The sequence below is a fragment of the Plecotus auritus genome (assembly GCF_963455305.1).
Source record: "Plecotus auritus genome assembly, chromosome: 4".
Taxonomy (NCBI): Eukaryota; Metazoa; Chordata; class Mammalia; order Chiroptera; family Vespertilionidae; genus Plecotus; species Plecotus auritus.
The window spans coordinates 130,700,601-130,721,926 of record NC_137775.1 but is presented as its reverse complement, the minus strand read 5'-3'; the positions used below and the strand labels follow the sequence as shown (position 1 = coordinate 130,721,926).

General features: G+C 42.0%; 1 protein-coding gene across 1 annotated transcript in view; it reads right to left on the bottom strand.

Annotated features, from left to right (window-relative positions):
* Positions 1-21,326, bottom strand: part of EXOC4 (exocyst complex component 4) — a 771,568-nt gene that overhangs the window by 140,245 nt on the left and 609,997 nt on the right. The window contains exon 12 of the mRNA XM_080666468.1: positions 14,421-14,557. Coding sequence (XP_080522594.1) covers positions 14,421-14,557 — 137 coding nt within the window. The remainder of the gene's footprint in view (positions 1-14,420; positions 14,558-21,326) is intronic.

Below are 21,326 nucleotides of genomic sequence, written 5' to 3'. Positions count from 1 at the left end.
CAACTAGAATAACAAGAGAACCAAAGTTGATTTCTAGAATTCTTCTCACCCTAAGCAAAAGTTTTCTAACAGTACTTTGGTTAGTGGTACAAAAATATACTCTCAAATCCCAACTTCCCCCCTATATTCTTGCATAATTTCTGAAATATTTATGGATTAATCCCACAGTCTAACTTTTACACTTTTTATGCTTGGGGGGCTGGGTGCAACCTTAAGGAGTGGCATCACCTCACATTTATGGTACGCCACACCAGATGGACCCTCCATGCTCTTAGGCATTCTTCTTACCTGTCTCTGATCGACTTCCTCTCCCATTTCCCTCAATGACTATTTCTTAAGCCTTTCCTCTTCATTTATCTCCTCATTGCTTCCTCCCCCCAGCCAGTCTTCCTATGTGACAGAGGAGGGGACCTAATGACATACTTTCAAACACTCCACCTCTGACCCCCCACAGAAGTATATGCAAATCTGTTTCATCCTCATTCACCCCCAGTAATCTCTCTACCTAGGCTTTTGGGGATCATTCCCTCCCCCTCCCAATTATCCCCTCCTTTTCCTTTACTAGTATATCTAGTCCCTTCTTCACCATGGTTTAGCTTTCTGTGGTTTCAGTTACCCATGGTCAACAGTGGTCTGAAAACATTGCAGAAATAAATTGCAGAAATAAATAATTGGTAAGTTCTGAGAAGGGTGATGAAATCCTGTGGACCCCACCCAGGATGTGACTCCTCCCACTGTCCCGAGTCTCCACACTGGACACCCTCCACCCGTTAGTCACTTAGCAGCCATCTCATTATCAGATTGATGGTTATGGCATCACAGTGCCTGTGTTCAAGGAGCACTTACTTTACTTAATAAGGGCCCGAAGCACAGAAGTGATGTTGGCAATTCAGACATGCAAAACCCAAGCCATAAAGTACACCTTTGAAGTGAAAAGGAAGTTCTCAATTTAGTAAGAAATAACTGCATGCCAAGGTTGCTAAGATCTCTGGTAAGAAGGAAGGTTCTACCCATAAAATTATGAAGAAAAAGTCATGCCAGTTTTGCTGTCTCGCCTCAAACTGCAAAAGACACGGCCACAACAGTATATAATAAGTACTCAGTTAAGACGGAAAAGACATCAAATTTGTTAGTGGAAGACATGGATGAAAAACGTGTCCTGACTGAGAGCCATCAGCCAGGGTCCTCGAAACCATGACCCCGAGCTGTTCACTGAAGTGAGGATGGTTCCACAGATGCAGGAAGAGGTCTGGACTGAAAATACAAAAAGTACTGATAGTATCACTACATTGTTCTGTTGTATTACTACTTATTGTTAATCTCTTACTGTGCCAAATTTATAAATTAAACTTTATCATAGGCATGCATATATAGGAAAGAACAGTACATACTGGGTTCAGCACTATATCCACTTTCAGGCATCTACTGGGGGTCTTAAAACGTATCCCCCACAGATAAGAGGGGACTACTACCTATAATAATGAAAGTATAATAGGCTAATTAGACTGGACGTCCTTCCAGACGACCTTCCTGACGAAGCCAGGGCTGTGAGGGAAGCCTGGGTCCTGGGTGCCAGAGGGAAGCCGGTGCCAGCAGCCGGGGGAAGGAAGGCCTATCTTGCACTAATTTCATGCATTGGGCCTCTAGTATCTATATATTCTCTAACCCTCTATGTTATTATTAGTATTTTTAATCTTCACCTGAGGAAATGTTTATAGATTTGTGAGAGAGAGGGAGGGCAGGAAAGAGAGAGAGGGAGGGAGGGAGAGAGAGAGAGAGAGAGAGAGAGAGAGAGAGAGAGAGAGAGAGAGAAACATCAGTTGGTTGACTCCTGTATGTGCCCCAACTAGGGATCGAACCCTGAACCAAGATATGTGCCCTGACTGGGAATCAAACCTGCATTGAACCCAAAACCTTTTGGTGTGTGGGATATCGCTCCAGTCGAGCCACTCGGCCAGGCCCTCTAGGTTATTTTTTCAAAGAGTGAATGAATAAATGAATGAGTCTCTTCAGTGATCCAGCCTTTCTGTCCAGTGAAGCTCCTCTTCCTCCTTCACAGATACTCATCACTTGAGTGAGCTTCACTTTCTCACCTCTCGTTTTTTAATTCATGAACTCTCTAGGATGTGCTCTATGATTTAACTTAGTAGTCGGCAAACTCATTAGTCAATAGAGCCAAATATCAACAGTACAACGATAGAAATTTCTTTTGAGAGCTGAAATCCGGCTTCTGAGCACGGGCCACAAAGTTTCAATCGCACTGTACGTGCGTGCCCGTATGTGGTATTTTGTGGAAGAGCCACACTCAAGGGGCCAAAGAGCCGCATGTGGCTCGCGAGCTGCAGTTTGCTGACCACTGATTTAACCCATTCATTGTTTTTGATAATTTTTCAATGAACATATTTTTCATTTCCATATTTTCTATTTAGCTCTTTTACAAATCCACTCAAAAACGCCCTGTTCTTGTATTATGGATTCTATTCTTCTGTCTCTTTAAATATTTAAAAGCAGTGATTTTTAAGCTCCTTTCACACAGCGCTATATTTTGTGGTAGGTCTTTGGATGTCAAATGTCCTGTTTGGTGCATTTTCCTTCCCTTCTCATGTGCTTTGCTAGTTTGTTCTGCAAGTGCTGCCTCAGTGGCACTTGTCACCTGCAAGAATCCCACATGTGCCCTGAGTTTTGGAGATGTTACTATTAGGTGGTTTTCATTTGTTTCTTCTGGATCCTATGTGTTTCACTAGTTCTAATTAAGTTTTTAAGGTTGTTTTTTTTTAGCTTATAAGTTTCTCTTCCCACATGAGTAGTGCAATTTGCACGTGTCACAGGAGTAGAATTCTGATTTTTTTCATGGCCACCTTTTCTACTCCTAGGTGGATGGCTCATTCCCAAGCCCAGAGTTCTGCTGGCTTCTTTTATGAATGAATGTCCCTCTATAACTTCTGCACAGATAAAACTGCCTGGCATCTAGGTATTAAAATGTCAGCTTCTTTTGGTTCTTGATCTCTGATATGACCTGAAGTAAATTTAACATATTGGAATCCTAACACTAACATGACAGTGTTAGGAGGTGGGGCCTTAGATAAGTGATTGGGTCACGTGGGTGGTGCCCTCGTGAGTGGGATTAGTGCCCTCTTAAAGAATCCCAGACCGTTCCATCATGTGAGGATACAGTGAGAAGCCTGTGACTGGAAGAGGGTCATTGCAGTACCATGATCTTGGATTTCCAGCATCCAGAACTGTGAGAAATAAATTTCTGCTGTTTATAAGCCACCCAGTCTGTGGTATTTTGTTATAGCAGCTCTAAGAGACTCAGACAACCTCACTCCGTGGTCCTGATGCCTTCAGGGGCCACTCAACTACAACATTTGCTAGTTGCTTTGGCTTTTAGTTTCTCTTTCATTTGAGACATCTGGAGAATTTCTTCTTCCTTTTGAATGTGGATACATATTAGAAAAAAATATTTTAAGTTACATATTTTTATCTGGACTTTCTATGTGCTGGCAGTAGGAAAAGAGCTTCCTAAATCTATCTACACCACCCTTTTGGTTGAAGTCAAAATCAACTGCTGCCCTGTCTTCTAAGTCTCAGACCTGTATATCCAAAGGCTTACAGGAAAACTTCACTTGTAAGTTCTACCAGCATTTCAAATAAATATTATCCACCTCTTTCTCTCCCACTAAACATTTAATATTCCTGTTTTTGTCAACAGTTCATCCATTCATCCTGCCAACCATAGTTACCACATCCTGCCAGCCCACCTCCTTAGAATCTTATGAATCTGCCATTTCCTGACCAGGTTCGGTCATAACCGATATTTAGACCCTCATCATTTCTCACTGGGACTTGGCAGTGACCTTGTAACTGGGTGTCTTGCCTGGAACTTCAAGACCATCAGTCCAACTTACAGCACTAGTTGGAAGAGTCATTTCTCTAAAATTGTTCAAACACAATCATCTTATCCTCCTTAGAATTCTTCACTGACTCCTAATTCTAAGACCAAATCACACTTAGCAAGCCATAAACACCTACCTTTTCAGCTTCATCTCCTGCTACTGTTTCCTGCCCTGTTCACTACCCCAGACAAACCCTGGCCCAACCTGTGCTGGCTGAATACCCTATCCATGATGAGTATTGGAAAGTTTTTTGAATGGGATATACTATTTCCTGCTTCTGTGTATTATCTCTGCCCAGAGAGCTTCTCTTCATCTTCCTTACTTGCCTCTGCTGATCAGGATTACCTTGGCTCTTCCCTTAGGACAGCTGAGTCCTCTCCTTTGAGCCTCATCACCCTTATACCAGAGGCTTTCTATCGTGACTGCACATTTGGATAATCTGGGCCACACCCAAGACCAAGTAAATGAGACTTGCAGAGGATGAGACCTAGGTATCAGAATTTGTAAACGTTTCCCAGGTGATTCCAATGTGAAGTCAAGGTTGAGAACCACTCCCTTACACAGAACCTCTACTCTCACTGGTCCTATTACACCTCTTTACAATTTGTGATCCCATACTGAATGATGAGTTCTCTGAGGATAGAGTTGATTTCTTATTAGATTTTGTGCCTGCAGCACTTAGCACAATACCTGGTATTGGGAAAGTGTATAAGAACTGAACTGGAGATAAAAATAGCCCTCTTCAGTTTTAGGAGTCTAGGTAACACATTAAGCTAAAACCAATTTTGAGGTTTTCCTTTAGCCCTTAGCTCTGCACTAAATGACTTGGGTGAGCTATCAAGCCACTGGCATTTGACCAAATCACAGATGGCTCTGCCTGGCTCTCACCATACCTCCCTAAATTCAATACAAATCAGACTAATGAATACAGGTGTACCACCCACCCCACCCCCTGCCAAAAAAATCCAACATAAAAAAATCCTGACTCAAAAAACAAATGACCCAATGAGTGATTGTGGACAAGCCTTCCCTTCTACCACTTACTTTCACGTGGTGATTATTGGAAAGTCTCCTCCAAGTCTCACTTTCTCTGTGAAGAATTTGTTGATTGTGTCAGCAGCCTTCAGTAATCTCTCCCTTTGAAAAGCAATTGAACAAAAAACCCTTCTTTTATACTTATCACCTACAACTTCACTGTTAGAACTTCGCCCCATAGGATGGGCTGGGCAAACTATGGCCTGTCAGTCAAATCTGCCCCATCAGCTGACTTTGTCTATCCTGTAAGTTATAAAAGGTGTTGATACTAGTATTTTAAAATGTGTTTTTTTTATATCAAAAGAAGAAAATTACGTAAAATTTAAATTTCAGTGTCTATATCTAGAAAGAACTTTGGTGGGTGGCTTACTTCCTCTTAAACTCACACTAAGGTCACATTCTGCTGCACAGAATTAGAAGCCCAAACCTAACTCAATTTTCCAGCCTCTAAATCAGCCGTAGGCAAACTACGGCCCGCGGGCAGGATCCGGCTGTTCTATCCGGTTCTCTTGCTCTCCCCTCCGCTCTTTTACTTTGAATTTATATTAGTTCACACAAACACTCCATCCATGCTTTTGTTCCAGCCCTCCGGTCCAGTTTAAGAACCCATTGTGGCCCTCGAGTCAAAAAGTTTTCCCACCCCTGCTCTAAATCGTTGACCCCATCCTTTCTGGCCCACTTCAGCCCTGGGAGTCAGTAAACAGTCTGGGTCTATAGGTGTGAGATGGTATTGCACATTTTGGAGACCTAGGATTTTTCACTTTAGCACTAGCTGGAATGAAAAAATTAGCTTAGTGGGAACTATGTTAAAGGCACTCACATTATTTACTTATGTATTTTTTGGAAGACTTTGGAAGAATTCAATAATTCAAGTACTTTATTACTGCCTTCAGTAATATTCATTGATCCTGACTTATTAAAAAATGTAATCCAAATTAACTAACATGCCACCTATAGTGCCCTCAACAATATATTATTAATTCATACTGGAATGAACATCAATTCCAAATGCAATTCCCAATATTCCAATTTAAAATACTGGCATTGATTAGCAACATACAATTACCTTAAAGGAAATTTTTCATTCAAATGGCAAGTTTCCATCCTGACCAATTGCATTTATTGGTTTATAATTTTGTGCTAAACTAGATTGCATGGGCTACAAAATTCCAGGACATATCCATATAGCCTAAAAATGTAGAGCTAAATCTCTAACAATTATTCCACAAGAAGAGTAGGGTTAATTACCACTACCAGAACCATAATCTACTAATTAATTCACAGCTCAATGGGCCACAGACAGAGCCATCTGTGTAACTATTTGTACCTCCTCCCAGGAGGAAGAGGAAAATAGGTATACCTCTTGGAACAGGTGATAAGGCTGCCATGAAAGGGTCCACCCTCCAGACACAGCTGAGTAAATTTCATTCGGAAAACATCTGTTGGTGCCGACTGGCTCTGATGTGCATTGCTTCCTCTCTGGAACAGTTGGGACATGCAAGTGTGCCTGGTCCCTGGACACAGCTGGGGTGCCGAGTCTTTCATTAGGTAAACAACCAGGGGCAGGTGGGGCTAATTGGATTCAACTGTTTCCAGGGCATGATGTTTACTTTCAGACACTTCAAAAACTAAGAGCCAAGTGAGACAAATGAACCCTGGGCAAAGCTGGTCCAAATGAAGCTGCTGGTGCAGATTTTCGAGTGTGAACGATGACCTGCAGCAGGCTCAATGAAGCGCAATGTCCAGCAACACAGTCATAATGACAACGAGGGGGAATAAAATAACAGCCAGCACTATGCTGCTGATTAAAACAAAACAGGACAAAATAAACGCAAATTCAAAACCAAAATATCCCTTAAGGTAAGATGGAGCAGAATAAACAGGACAAGAGCAGAGAAACATCAAGTTATCTTTTATATTACGCTCAATGCTCATCAGAGAGCCTTATGGTGGTGTGTGTTTCTACTCAATAATCCCAACTTAGGGAACATCTGATAACTCTGGAGATGGCGCCTGGAAAACAGAGGCAAACTGGAAGGCACCTGGCATGGAGCCGGTGGCAGGTTTCCCTGGCATGTGCCCTCAGCTCTTTTGAAGTTCAAAGTTAGTTTGTTGGCAAAGGTAGAAAGGCAACCGAGTTAAGCTCTCACTCCTGCAGGACCTGGCCTGTGGCTACACAGGAAGCCCAAAGGGCTGCACGAGCCATCACAGCCCTGGTGTCTAGTCTCTGCTACCGCACGATGAGGCCACCACCTTCTTCACACACCACTTGGGTCAGGGATGAGGTCGTCTTTCTCCTCAAACCTATGATAGTCCTCCTTTACTGAATATGGGAAGTTTTCAGAGCTCCCTGTTCTTTATATTCCTACCCAACCACACTGCCAACCCTTGTCATTTGGATTTCTGGACCTTCTCCCCAGCCATCACGATGGACATGCTACCCACTGCCTGCTCATCTTGCTCAGTCTGCCAGGAATTTCATTCAACAAGCAGACTGAGGGCCAGCAAGGTGTGCAGGTCTGGGCCACACCTGGGTTCTGCCATCAGCTACTGCAAGTTTATCCCCGTGTCACTCCTTAGCTCTCATCCTCGGTCCTCCGTGGAGAAGTGGGGAAAGGTGGGCCTTTCCCTAACAGAACATGGGAACATGCTGTGTCTTATATCAGTTAAGCCTCTAAGATTAGAAGATGCTTTATTTGTATCCTCCACCAGGCTGGACGCAACGCAGAAAGGCCAAACAAAATTTTTATTAATGAACAAATGCTAAGTTGGAACAGACAGAAACTTCAAAAAATTGTGATTTTCAATTTTTAAATGACTATTTTGAGACACAAGCTGCTGGCTGTGCCTCAGGACAAAGAGGGCAGCAAAGGAGAGAAGCGCTCAGCTTGGGACAGGCTGACTAATGGACCAGCTGCCTGATGCTAACGGTGCAGAAGACAACTCACAGATGAGTGTTCCTTAAGCCCCAAGGAGTGTGGCTAATTAAGGAAAAGACTTGGGGGTCCTCATTTCCCTTTTAGGAAACCTCTCTTTCTCCAGAGCATGTAGCATGGTATCATTACATATATAGTCTTTCTCTCCAGGGTGAGGTGCTCATGGAAAGGTGAGCTGTTTCTGACCTCTCCAAGCTCTAAATGCCAGTGGATGCCCAGGTTCTCATGGTAAACTTGGTGAACTTGGAAAACCAGCCAGCTCTCAGCAGAGGGCATTGTAAGCTTATGGATTTGATCATTTCTGTAAAAGTTATCCACTGCGAAAGAATCCGACTGCAATGTTTCCAGCTCCCTTCCTCCTTCCCCTGCGTTATATCATTTTGGATCATTTGAATTGTATATGTCTTGCTATTTAAGTCAGTCATTTGCTGGCAGCCAAACTAGAACATTTCCTGTTTTTCCTCCCACTGTAATCACGATTTGGCTGTCCAAATTAGGACTGCCCTAATTACTCCTCAGCAGGTGCCAATCCGGGGGAGGGCAATACACGAGGACAGAGGAAGTAAGGACACTTTGTGTCTTCAGACTCATACGATAAGAAAACACTTTCCCACTGGTGTGAAAACTTAAGGAAGAGACAACAGGCTGTGTGCGCATGTGTGTGCACACTGTTGTATAACAACCATATAAATAATATTCTATTTCTTCCCCCTCAAAGCTTCACAGAATTACTTTTCCCAGCCCCAATATAATTCATCCTAGGCTGTAATTCAGAAACTGTGAGATCACTGCAGATATTACCCTGTATATGGGATGGTCTCTCAGTGGCACCATTCTAGAGAATCTGGCCAAGAAGGTCACCAAAGTGCCATACTAGCCTCCCAGGGGAAGGAATCAACAAACTCTTGATGGCCACAATATATCAAGAACCAAAAGCCATGGCCATGATCCTGGGAAGAGTATATACTAGAGATATAGTTGCACTGTATGGACCAAATGTTGAAATAGAAATGACGGAGAAATACCTCAATTCCTGTAAGAAGGAGATACCATGATGAATAACACCACCCATGTTCCTGCCTCAAGCCAGTCACTGGACTTACTCACTACATCCACCCTACTCACTACATCCCACCCTACTCATCGCCAAAGCATTAGTTCTACAATTTACCCTTTGTCTCTTATGTCAATAATTTCTCCTTTTTTTCTAAATAGTTTTCTTCAAATACAAACACACAATTCTTTCTCCTATATAAAATAGCACACAAAATGACAAAAAAAAACCTGTCACGTTCATAGAAGAAACGAAGGTAAATTACAGAAATTGGGAGAGTTTAAAATTATAGGCAAAATTCTAGAGCGGGCTATTAAACATGGTGTGTGAACGAGGAGGAAGTGGCACTCACTTGGTGCCAGGAAGACCTCACAATTAGTAAGTCACATGACTTTGTTCCTTTCCTAACCGGGTAATTCATTGACTTGAATGAAGAAATAGTATATATGGCTCAAGGTCAAGAAACCTTCTTTCCAAGGGTAATTTGTAGGCTGTCCAAGATGAGAGTTCTTAACACAGGTCTGGCAGGACATGGGGCAGTAGATCCCAAAGTGAAGGGATGAGAGGGTTCCTGCTCAAACACCATTGCTAGCTTGTACCTGCCCATCTCGGGGAGACAGGAGGGAGGGTTACCTACATTAAAAGGTTTGGGACTTGGAGATGACCAGAAGAAATCTAACCTCTCTTATAGGGCAGATAATAAAATATAGGGCAGTACAGTCATCAATGGTAGTCATAATCAAAATAGCAGCTAATCATTTTGGGGGAGCTTAATATTTTGCTAAAAACAATTCTAAAAGATGGACATTTTTAAAACTACTCCATGAAGGAAGAACTATTATCTCCTTTTTGCAGATGAGAAAATTAAGGCACAGAGAGGCTGAGTAATTTGTTCAAGGTCATAGAACTAAAAAGTAGAAAAGCTGGTATTCAAATTTAGGCTCCAGAGCCTCCTTCTGAGCTACCCATGAGCTCCTGGAATACTGAGTGATATGTGGATGTGGATCTCAAAGGAAGTCTCAAGAGATATGGCCCCAAATTCTTAATTTAGCCCTGTCCTAAAGAACATTTTTAAAAATGATATATAAAGAAACCAGAAGATTGCTTATAAAATCAAGATTGACATGAAATTTGGAGAAATAGCTAAGATTTTTCTGATGACAGAATGAGAATTCAAAAATATCTCAATAGATTAAAATGACAAGCTAAAAGTAACATTAAATTTAATGGGTAAATGTGAGATCTTGAATTTGAGGTAAAAAAAATCCCTACAAATACAGCATAAAAAAAATAAGGCTAATTTCAACTATTTCTTCTACCCCCTCCAGCCAAGCAGTGGCATGCCCCACAAATTTACCTCCTTAATGATTATTGAGCTCTCTGTCCCTACCCGGCCTCTCCTCTGATTCGGGTACTCACTGCCCCTCTTCTACACTTGCTGTCTTATCCATCTTATACAAAGCTCAGGAGAATCTCCCTAAAGCACCTGGTACTCCCTGTTCACTAACCTTCACCAGCTTCCACCTCATTTAGGTCAAGTTGTGGCACTCAAGATCCTCCACCATTTTGGCTCAGCCTTCCTTTCCAAAGCGCCAAATTCATCATTTATTCTTCCTTTTTTTACTCTTCCCACCTCCTTGACATATTTCTGGTTCCTTTCTTCCTTCAGCTCCTTAAGCCTAAGTCATGTCTTCCTTTTCCTTCACAAGGCCTCCTTCAAGTCCTCCCCCCAGCCTTTCTTGTCCTCCTCAGGTAATTTCTTCCTCCTGGAACATCTTACTGTATTTTCTTTCTTTCTTTTTTTTTTTTTTTTAAATATATTTTATTGATTTTTTACAGAGAGGAAGGGAGAGGGATAGAGAGTTAGAAACATCGATGAGAGAGAAACATTGATCAGCTGCCTCCTGCACACCCCCCACTGGGGACATGCCCGCAACCAAGGTACATGCCCTTGACCGGACGACGCTCTACCACTGAGCCAAACCGGTTTCGGCTGTATTTTCTGTTATAAGTTAACTAGAGGCCCGTTGCACAAAGATTTGTGCAATAGGCCTTCCTTCCCCTGGCTGCCGGCACTGGCTTTCTTCCAGTACCTGGGACCCGGGCCGCAGCGGATCCAAGACTTCAGCCTTCAGGCTTGGCTCCGGCCGCAGCGGAGCCTTGAGTCTTCAGTCTTCAGTCTTCACTTGGGCGGAGCCTTCAGTCTTCGCTCTGTGCCTGCATATGCAAATTTACCTGCCAGTTTGTTGGGTTAATTTGCATACTCACTCCTGATTGGCTTATGGTTGCCGCAGAGGTACAGTCAATTTGCATCTTTCTCTTTTATTAGTGTAGATGCTGTGGATATACACATGTCCCCTTTCTTTGTTCCCTATTTTCTATCCTCTGTCAAGAATATAAGCTCATTAAAGGTATAATCTGTGACTGATTGACTCTGCTGTCCCCACACACTCACACATGTCTTGGGTCTGGTAAACGCTCAATCAGTAGCTGACAAATGCAATGACAGAATGTAGGAAGAAGCACTGTGTCCAGCACTGGGCCCTGCACAGGGGAGGTGACGGTGCTGCTGAAGTACAAAGAGCACACTAGATGCTAGGCTCAGTGTGGAGTTCTCCATTTTAAGCCAGACAAACCAGGCTAGCGGGCAAGAGAGAAAGAAGACTGGGATGGTTTATGAGAAACTGAGAATGTTCAGTCTGGGGTGGGGTAGGGGTGGGGTAAGAAGACAATATGGACCCTGATAGCCAACCTCACATATGTGAAGGGTTTTCATGTATAAGGATTAAACTAATTTGGAATCACTCCAGGAAAAAGGTCTGTGCACAATGGATAGGGGGACATCATTTCAAAACAAGAAATTGCTCAAAAGGACCAGCCTGCTTTGTGGATGTGGAGAGCTTCCCATCACGTGACATATTGAGCGGCAGGATCATAAATGACAAGGAAAACATCTACAGCCAGTAAGATGCCAAGCTGTATGAAGTTAAAAAAACTTCTTTCTAAATCACAGGAACAGCCCTAGCCAGTTTGGCTCAGTGGATAGAGTGTCAGCTTATGGACTGAAGGGTCCCAGGGTCAATTCCAGTCAAGGGCTCGATCCCCAGTAGGGAGCGTGCAGAAGGTAGCTGATCAATGATTCTCTCTCATCATTGATGCTTCTCTCTCTCCCACTCCCTTCCTCTCTGAAATCAATAAAAATTTATTAAAAAAAATAAAACAAATCACAAGAAGAACAATAATATAAATGGTGATCAGTGGTGTTTAGATTCTAGAATCAACTTTACCTTATCTTGGACAGGTTATATAACTTCTCCATTATAATTAATATTCATCAGCATTATTATTTGTTAGAATTATTGGTTAGCCATAATGATATATAAGCAGAAAGAGGATATGACTTGCTTTTTAAAAAAAAAAACCTTAAAATTCAGTGAAGGTTAAAGACAAACTTAATAGTCAATTTAAAACAATGTTATTAAAATGCAACCAATTTTAAAGGTTTTATTTTTTTAATATTTTGTTTTAATATTTAAAATATGCTATTTGAGTCTCATTTGGTTGATGTGATGTTGGTACAATCACTTTGGAGGTGGGTTTTGTAAAGCTGAAAAGATAACTCTGTGGCCCAGAAATTCCAATCGGAGAGAACTAACGATGAACAGTGGCTTTTAAAATTTCTATTTGTATACCAGTTACAGGAATTTTGAAAAAATGATATTCTCCTCCCCACATTTAAAAATTGATATTTAATATCTTTTAGTATGAACTTAAATGGTAGCAAAGAATATACTTTGTTTAATTTTATAAATAGTGACACTTTAAAAGCACTATTTTTAAGTGTATCCAGTGGAATCTCAACACCATAGGGATTTGATATTCACCATTATACACATAAACTATATTCGAAAAAGGTCCTCTTTGCCAGTTTGTATTGTTCACTTTTCTCTTGGAATTATTATTTCTATTTTAGTTCCTCACTGAATTTCATCCATTAGAAATATATATTTATGCTTGAGAGTATCTTATTGATTACTCTATTGTGGTGTTCTGCCAAAAAACTGTTTGTACAAATTAAAATCTAAGATAAATTAAAATTTTCTGTTACCACAAGACTAAATTTTAACATTTTTTTGTTTGAATTGTCATTATAATTATTATTTAGTACACAATTGATTATAGAATAATTACTGATTATTTGTATGATTTAAAGGCAAATATAATTTTATGAATCACTTTTAAACAAATAAAGTAAAATATCTTTGGAAGCACATCTCTCAGCGAAGTGGTTGGGTTCTTTTCTTTAATTGGTTGATGTTCTGTGGATAACCATTACTTACTGCTGGAAGGTGGTGAAGTTTTAATCTAAGTTGTATACTCTTCGGCCAGATTCATCTTTCTGACCACTGCTTCCTGGCTCACTTATAATGACTCCTTATTGTCTACTATACAACATCTAAATGTTCAAGTCTTACCTTTTAAGACCCTTTGTTATTTGGTCTTACTTTTCCTATTAAATATTATTTTTCACAACCTTCTACTAGGACATCTGTTCCATCCAAACCTCCTTCTATTCCCCCTCTGAATACTAGGCAACTGTGCTGTGCTTCCTCTCCACCCCTGCACTCTAACTTATTCTTTGCAACTTCCTACATCGCATTTGTCTTTCTCAGGCCCAGCACAAAGCTCATCATCTGTGAAATCTTTCCAGACTCCAATCACCCTTTCTCTCTTTCATTCCCTCTGCTCTTATATTCTGTACTGCACAAGTAGTACCTGATTATGTACTGTACTTCACCTGCCTAGGCTTAATTATATATCATACACAATGTAGTATTTTATTATATATTCCTTTCTCCCCTAATTGTGTTAGGTCTTGTCAACCAGATCATAATTTGCTCCTATAATTAGCTTTTCATGAGAAGTGCTATGATCCTTTCCATGAGCTCAAAGAGATTTTTGAACCCAGAGAAAAGAAATTAGAGGGAAACACTAAAGGTTTTCAAGTTCATAACAATGGTTTTTCATTTCTGCTGATGCTAAAAACAGTGTAACTGTCTTTTCATGACAGTAGGAAGGCTATAGATCAAACAGTAAGAGGAACACATTTGAAAGAACTAAAAGGAAATCATATTATAGATTATTAAGCATTCCTATGAGTTTGAAATTGCTTTACTTTAAAGATCGTTTAGAATCACGTGATGTGCTAATCAAGTTCTGGAATGTCCTCAAGGAAGATGAATCTTAGGATTCTAAGCTTTCATGGAAATCAAGGCTGACACCTCATCTAAGCCACCAATGGCAGTCCTCAGTGGCTCTGTCCCTCTGTGGGATGAAGACAGCATCCCGGAGACTCTTTCTGTGGCACATGTTCTCCTCAGGCCCCTTGACCAACTCAAAAGTGGTCCTTTCCTCTGAGTGAGGCTCTGAAGGCAGCCTCACTAACCAGACAACAGTCAGGCTGCCAGTGACATTGCTCAGGTCCCAACAGCACTCTACCTGTAGGCCGCCGTGCAGGTGTCCTTGTACTCCTGGAGCTTCACGCACACCATGTTGAGGAACTGATCTGAGTACGCGCTCAAGTCATGCATCAGATTCAGGAGGTCTTGCACCGTCTTCTCCACAATGATTGTGCTCTGCCAAGGACACAGAGAGGACACAGACTCAGGAGTTGTTGTGTTTTTTTTTACTCAAGTAATAGGACAAGGAAAGAAGGCTGAAATAATGCAATTATTTCAAACACTCAAGCTTTCCTGGGAGGGCATTTAAAAATACTGATTAAAAATGACAACAAAATAAGTATCTTACATAGAGCTGGTCTTCCCAAGATCTGAGAAAGTGTTTTCTGTGAAAGTACACAGGATAGGGATTTTCAAATTGATTTCATGGAATTCTGGGCAGTCACAGCTGTCTCTGTGGCTTTTCAGAAAGTGAATATATATTCAGTTGGGTCTAATTTATCACTTCCAGGTCGATACTTTGAGATGAGGGACCTATGGCAGGCAGCACAAAGAAAAAGCCTTCCTTGACTTATTTTTAAAGTTTCAAAACCATCAATCTATTAAGAATAACAACTACCATTTGTATTGTGCTTTACTGCATCTAGAATGTTTTTACATACATGGCATATGTTATCTCACCTGAGACACATAATGATCATGATGATCATGAACATTTATTGGGTTCTTACAAGTACAAGGTACAGTGCTAGGGTTCTACATGCTTCACCTCACTTAATCCTCTCAACACGCCTACCTACAGGGTGAATCCTGTATTCATCCCTAGTTTAAAGATGAACAAACAGGCTTAGAAACAGGTAGTACACAAAGCAAAGGCTCCAGGCTTTGCTCTTTTAACTACAGGGTTCTGCCTCCCGGCTAGACCTGAGTTCTGCCTGTAGCCCCATCGTTTTCTCATGAGATCACAGTATTTGCTGCTGTTGTTGCCACTGTAGAAGCAATGTCCAAATAGACTCCGACATAGAGACAGGGAGTACTCTGCAGTAAACCAGTGTTATGTCTGAAAAGAGGCATAATCAGTAATTTCTCACTCTTTAAGAAAAGACCAAGTTATTTAAACCATTAGTTCATCTTTCAAAAGGAGCAGAATTACACTGGGGTAAATATTAATCACATGCTTAGCAGCTTGGAATCCTTTAGTCAATAAATGGTTTGTTGAATATGCATTTAATCAGAAAGAATTGCATAGGCTACGGTAGACTTGGCCGTAAAGTAAACATTGAAAAAAAACCATTTTTTTTTCCAGTCTGACAGTGACCCATGAAAGAATCAAAGGCATTTTATTATGCTTAAATGCAGACAGTGGGGTACAGGGTTTTGGTTAACTTTATTTTTCTTCTAAAAATAAAAAGAATGGATAAAAGTATGCAGCTTTTTTTTCTATACAATGGAGGATTGGCTTGTTATGTGTTTACAAGTGTATATTTATTCAAGATTATTTGCTTGTAGGGATTTCTTGTCTTTTTCCCCTTTCTTTCCCCCTCTAACCTCCCCCAAAGTAAAATAACCAGGAGAAAAGGAAGAACAGTTATATTCGGTAAGGCAAACAAAATTACCATCTCTATAGAATCCCCACAAGTTCAACTTCCTTTTCTGTATTGATTTTAAGATTAAAACACTGCAGATTCCCCTGATCCATAATCCCTTTTCTCTGTATTTGTGTGTGAGTGACAGGAATTGATTCTGCTTAGCTACATGTCCCCATGCTGCTAAGAAGAATCTAAAATCCTCATCCTGCTTCAGAACTCAGGATATCCTACAACATGTGGACAGCAATTAACAAAGGAGAGTGCAGCTCAGCCTTCCTGACAAAGCCAGTTTAAAACCCAAAGCTCTGCGGGAAGATGAGCGAGGGCAAGATGAGCGCGGGAGATGGCGCAGATTGTTGAGGGACAGGGCCTGCCTCTCCTTTCAATTATGCCATTGGTAATCAACTCGGGGCAGGTTTGGGTAACCTCTTCCTTTCTTATGACTCAATTTACTCTTCTAATAACCGAGGATAATGTGATGGTGCCGCTAATCTACTGGCCCTCATCACTTGAGTATTCACTGGGTGCCCTGGCGCTTCTGTTCCGGGAAATAAACACTGTAATTGTTCCAGGCCTCCCAGGTGTGCTGGGGCTGCCTGACCAGATTACCAATTTCTCAAAAGCAAGCCTGGCATTCTCCGCCTTTCATCCAGCTCCCACTCTCCCCGGCTGCTACTTGCTTATAATTTCTCAGGATCTTCAGGACAACACTACTAATAAAAGAAACAGCAACAGTAACGCACACCAATAAACCCCGATTGTCGCATGTGAGGGTGGCTAGACACACCTCTCTGAGTGGATCAGTTTAGTCTATATTTATCCCAGTGCTTTCAGGTGACCAGCACTGTGCTGATGACAGTGGGAGTGGTAGGGAGATGCAGGCACAGAGGACCAATCCCTGGAGATTGGGATGTGGGGTAAACAGGACCTACAGGAGGAAGTAGTGAGAATGCCATGGTTAATGTGAATGGTTGTGCTCACCAACCATTGTGATGCTCTGTGATTACAAACAATTTTCCAGCTATTTGCTTGGTTTACCTTGTCATGAAGCACTCTGGATAGCCAGTCACTACATTCTCCTCAAGGAAAATGACGCTCGTTTGCCAAATGATGGTTATTTTTACAAGGGAAAAAAGTTCCATTTTTCAAGAATTTATAATAATTTCCAAATCAGTGGCTCTGACAGATAAATGTTGAAAATATCAGATTTCTAACAAGGTCAGTTCTGTTTTTATTATATGATCTCTTTAGTATTACAAATGATTCATTGATTCATTATTAATTTCGGTATCTGCCTATATTGAGTGAATTCTAATAAGTGAGACCCGATTTTATTCATTGTAATTTCTATTAAATGTATAATAAATGATTGATATTTATACAGAAACAACTCAATTTTCATTTCTTGTGACTTATTACCAGGTAATCAAGTCTAGGCATGACATGAAAAATGAGAAAATGAAAAAAAATTCCCAGGATAGCTGATGCTATGAAATAATAACAACTAAAGTTTCTTACAGGGATACACAAGCAATCTAAAACACAAAGAGGGTGTGTGACCAGCTCTTTCAAAAATGGAATAACTAAATAAATGAAGACATGTGGATCTTTGAGGCCTTGCTCATTTTTTGCTAAAATGGGGCTCTGCAGCATGATATGGACAGTGATATTATAGGAAATTGGCTCTAAGTTCAAATAACTTGACAAATGCTGAGTTAGAGAAACTTGAAGTAGTTTCTTCACTGGAGGACTGGACATGCTGATGCCATGGTGAATCTTAAAGGAGAATGTGGTAGTCAAACTTCCCCTAACAATGTAAGTAAAGCACAATTATTCATAGCATATTTTTTCGCATCTACCAGGACAATGTTTCCAGAACATGGTTTGGGGACAACTCTCCCCAGTTCTCTGGTCATACTGATGAGGACACCAGGCCAGATGACAAACTTGTGGACACACAAGAGTCTAGGTGGGAACAGGGGAGAAATCCAGGTCTCGTCCTCAGACTACACCCTTTCCTACACACCCAGCTTTGTGTTTTTGTTTTTTTAATTAAATCTTTATTGCTGAAAGTATTACATATGTTCCCTTTTCCCCCATTGACTCCTTTTAGCCTGCCTCCAACCCCTGCCTCAGGTCTTCGCCACCCTACTGTCTGTGTCCACGGGTTATACTAGTACATACATGCATACAAGTTCTTTGACCTCTTGCCTCCCGCTCTAGCCTTCTCTCCAGCTCCCCTGAGCATGCCTACCCTGGGCTCCAACCATCCCAGTCTGCTATCAGGAATGATTGCACCAGGCTACTCCTGCCTCTGTGCCTTTGGGGTTCCCAATCTCCATGCTGGGTATGCCCTTCCTAGCTCATTCCCCTCATCCTTGATGAGGCAGCTCAAGGGTTATCTGCTCTGATTTAAATGCCCTCTTCTGTGCTACCAGACCACCGTGGGTATAATTTTATCTCAAGTCCCAGGTGGGATATGACAACCGCTGGGTCACTTGACTTTCTCTGCTGCTAGTCTATAAATTCCTTTGATCAGCGACTATATCTTGTATCTCTACTACCAACTAGCAAGGCTTCTGGCATATTGCCAGTGTTCTATAAATGTTTATTAGATGATTTAATGCAAATGTATAGCACATTCGGAACAGGGTAAAAACACGGATGTAGAGTAAAATTAGAAGGCCAGGTAGTGGGTTAAAACCCTGACTTGGTCCGGTGGAATCAGACCACAGCCTCTTCAGTACACATTACTGGGTCTCAATTTCCAAATGAACACTGAACACTGATTGTCACTGAAGGTCTTGGATTTTTCTATAATGTCAACCATATCCTATATAATAAAAGGCTGTATTATTTTCTATAATGTCAACCATATCCTATATAATAAAAGGCTGTATTATTTTCTATAATGTCAACCATATCCTATATAATAAAAGGCTAATATGCAAATCAACCGAATGACTGGTTGCTATGAAGCACACTGACCACCAGGGGGCAGACGCTCAAGGCAGGAGCTGCCCCCTGGTGGTCAGTGCATCAGAAGCCGGACTCATGGCTGGCAAGCGCGCGGCAGTGGCAGGAGCCTCTCCTGCCTCTGTGGCAATGCTAAGGATGTCCGACTGCAGGCCATCAGTTGAACATCCCCCAAGGGCTCCCGGACTGTGAGAGGGTGCAGGACAGGCTGAGGGACCCCCCTCCACCCCAAATGCACAAATTCCATGGACTGGGCCTCTAGTATATCTATATATATAAAACCCTAATATGCAAATAGACTGAATGGTGGAACAACCGAACAACTGTTTGCTATGATGTGCACTGACCACCAGGGGTCATGAGCGGAACATGGCGGTCATCGGCAGTAGATGGCAGAGTGCAGAATATGGCGGGCATCAGCCATGGCCGGATGGTGGAGCAGGTGAACGGGGGCGCCAGACCAAGGCAGGGCGCCAGACACTGTCATCGGGGCAAGCCTCTGGTAGTTACTGAAAATTCTTTGCTCCCACGCGTTGTGGTCTCACCTGGTGCTCACACCTGCTGCCACTCACACCCACTGCTGGCGCGCGGTGCCAACTCAATTGCCCAGTGCTGTCAGCAGGTGTGAGCGGCAGCTGCCAGCCCCAATCACCCCTAAGGGCTTCTCCACCTCCCCCTGCTCCTGAGGGGTGATCGGGGCAGCAGCTGCCACTCGCACCCGCTGCTGGCGCTGGCCCCAATAGCTCCGCACCATCAGCGGGTGTGAGTGGGGCTGGCGCCATCAGCACATGGGAGTGGTGGTGGCGGGAGCGGGGCTGCAGGCAGACAGGACCGGGGGCCGTGGTGGGAAGGGCTGGGTGGGGGCACAGAGGATAGGTGCCCACCGCAGCCTTGCGACCCACAGTTCCTTTCAAGGTGCACAAATTCGTGCACTGGGCCCCTAGTGTGTGTGTGTTTGTGTGTGTGTGTGTGTGTGTGTGTGTGTGTGTGTATACACACATACAGTATATGTGTATGTGTGTATCTATACACACACATATATTCAACTAAACATGATCATTTAAAAGTTTTAACGTATAAATAAATTCACAATTCAGGAAAAAAACACAAGTTTGGACCATGCCAGCTCTGTATTTGTGCTGTTTTACCGCTGGAGCAGGGATGGCTCAGAGATGCTGCAAAGACCTGAGGGTTCTGGGAAACCACTTTAGGAAGCATTTGAAAGAAGCAAATAAATCATCCATCACTTCAGACACACCCACTACCACACACACACACAGCAATTGTGGAGCGAGGGGCTACCTGCACGTCTGATGCTGACAATAATGTTTCTGTTTATTGTTACTTAATCAACTATAATTTGCAAAACTTGCCATACCATATTGTCCTCCCAATTAGCAAGCTGTAAACAATGCTAACTCCCGTCTTATGGCGGTGATCACTTTGTAGTGTAACAAATACCAAATTACAATGTTGGGTACCTGAAAGTTACATAACGTTGCATACCAATTTTACCTCAATTAGGAAAATAGTAATGAACAATGACTACTGACAAAAGCCAGAAGGACATCTGCTGTTTCTAATCTCCATTTTGATTTGTGTGACGTTGAGAATGCTCTGAAGGTGCTTGCTTTCTCAGAGCCCGCTGGTGAAAGGCTGTTCCCAGGGGTCGTTGCCTGAGGAACTGGCCTTCCACTCTCCTCTGTCACCCTCCCCCGCACAGGCAGAGGCCTTTTACAAAGCTGTATCTCCTGCAGAAGTGAGTGCTGATGTCCAGCAAAAACATGAACATAATATTCACAGATGTGTTCCTTAAAATAACCAATAATAAGAATAAAAGCGATCCTCATGGCCATCAATAATTGAATGGGTAAATAAATTGAGGTGAATGCATACAGTGGAATGTAGCACAGAGATGAAATAGACGAACTGCTGCTACACTTGACAACAGGAATGTCTCACAGACCACAGGCTGAGTGCAAGTAACATGGTTTTGTTGTTATTATTGTAGTTCAAGAAAAAGGTAAAAGTAATCTCTGGGGATAGAAGTCACAATAGTGGAGGGGCCAGTCCTGATGGGAAGGAGGGAACCTTCCAGGCGCTGAAAATACCTTGCTTGGGCAGCTGTTGCATAAGTAAAAACATATAAAAACTCTTTGCTCTTAAGATTTGTGCACTTCAGTTTGTAATTTTAATATTAAAGGAAAAAAATGTAAAGTTATATCTGATTCTATTTCTCACCAACTTACAGCTCTTTCATGCACTAGGGCCCACATTCTCCAGATGACCCTTAAGGCCTTCACGACAGGGTTTCTGTCTACCCTCCAGCCTCTTTGCCTACCACTTCCCTCTTGCCCCTCTAAGACCTGGCTACCTGGGCT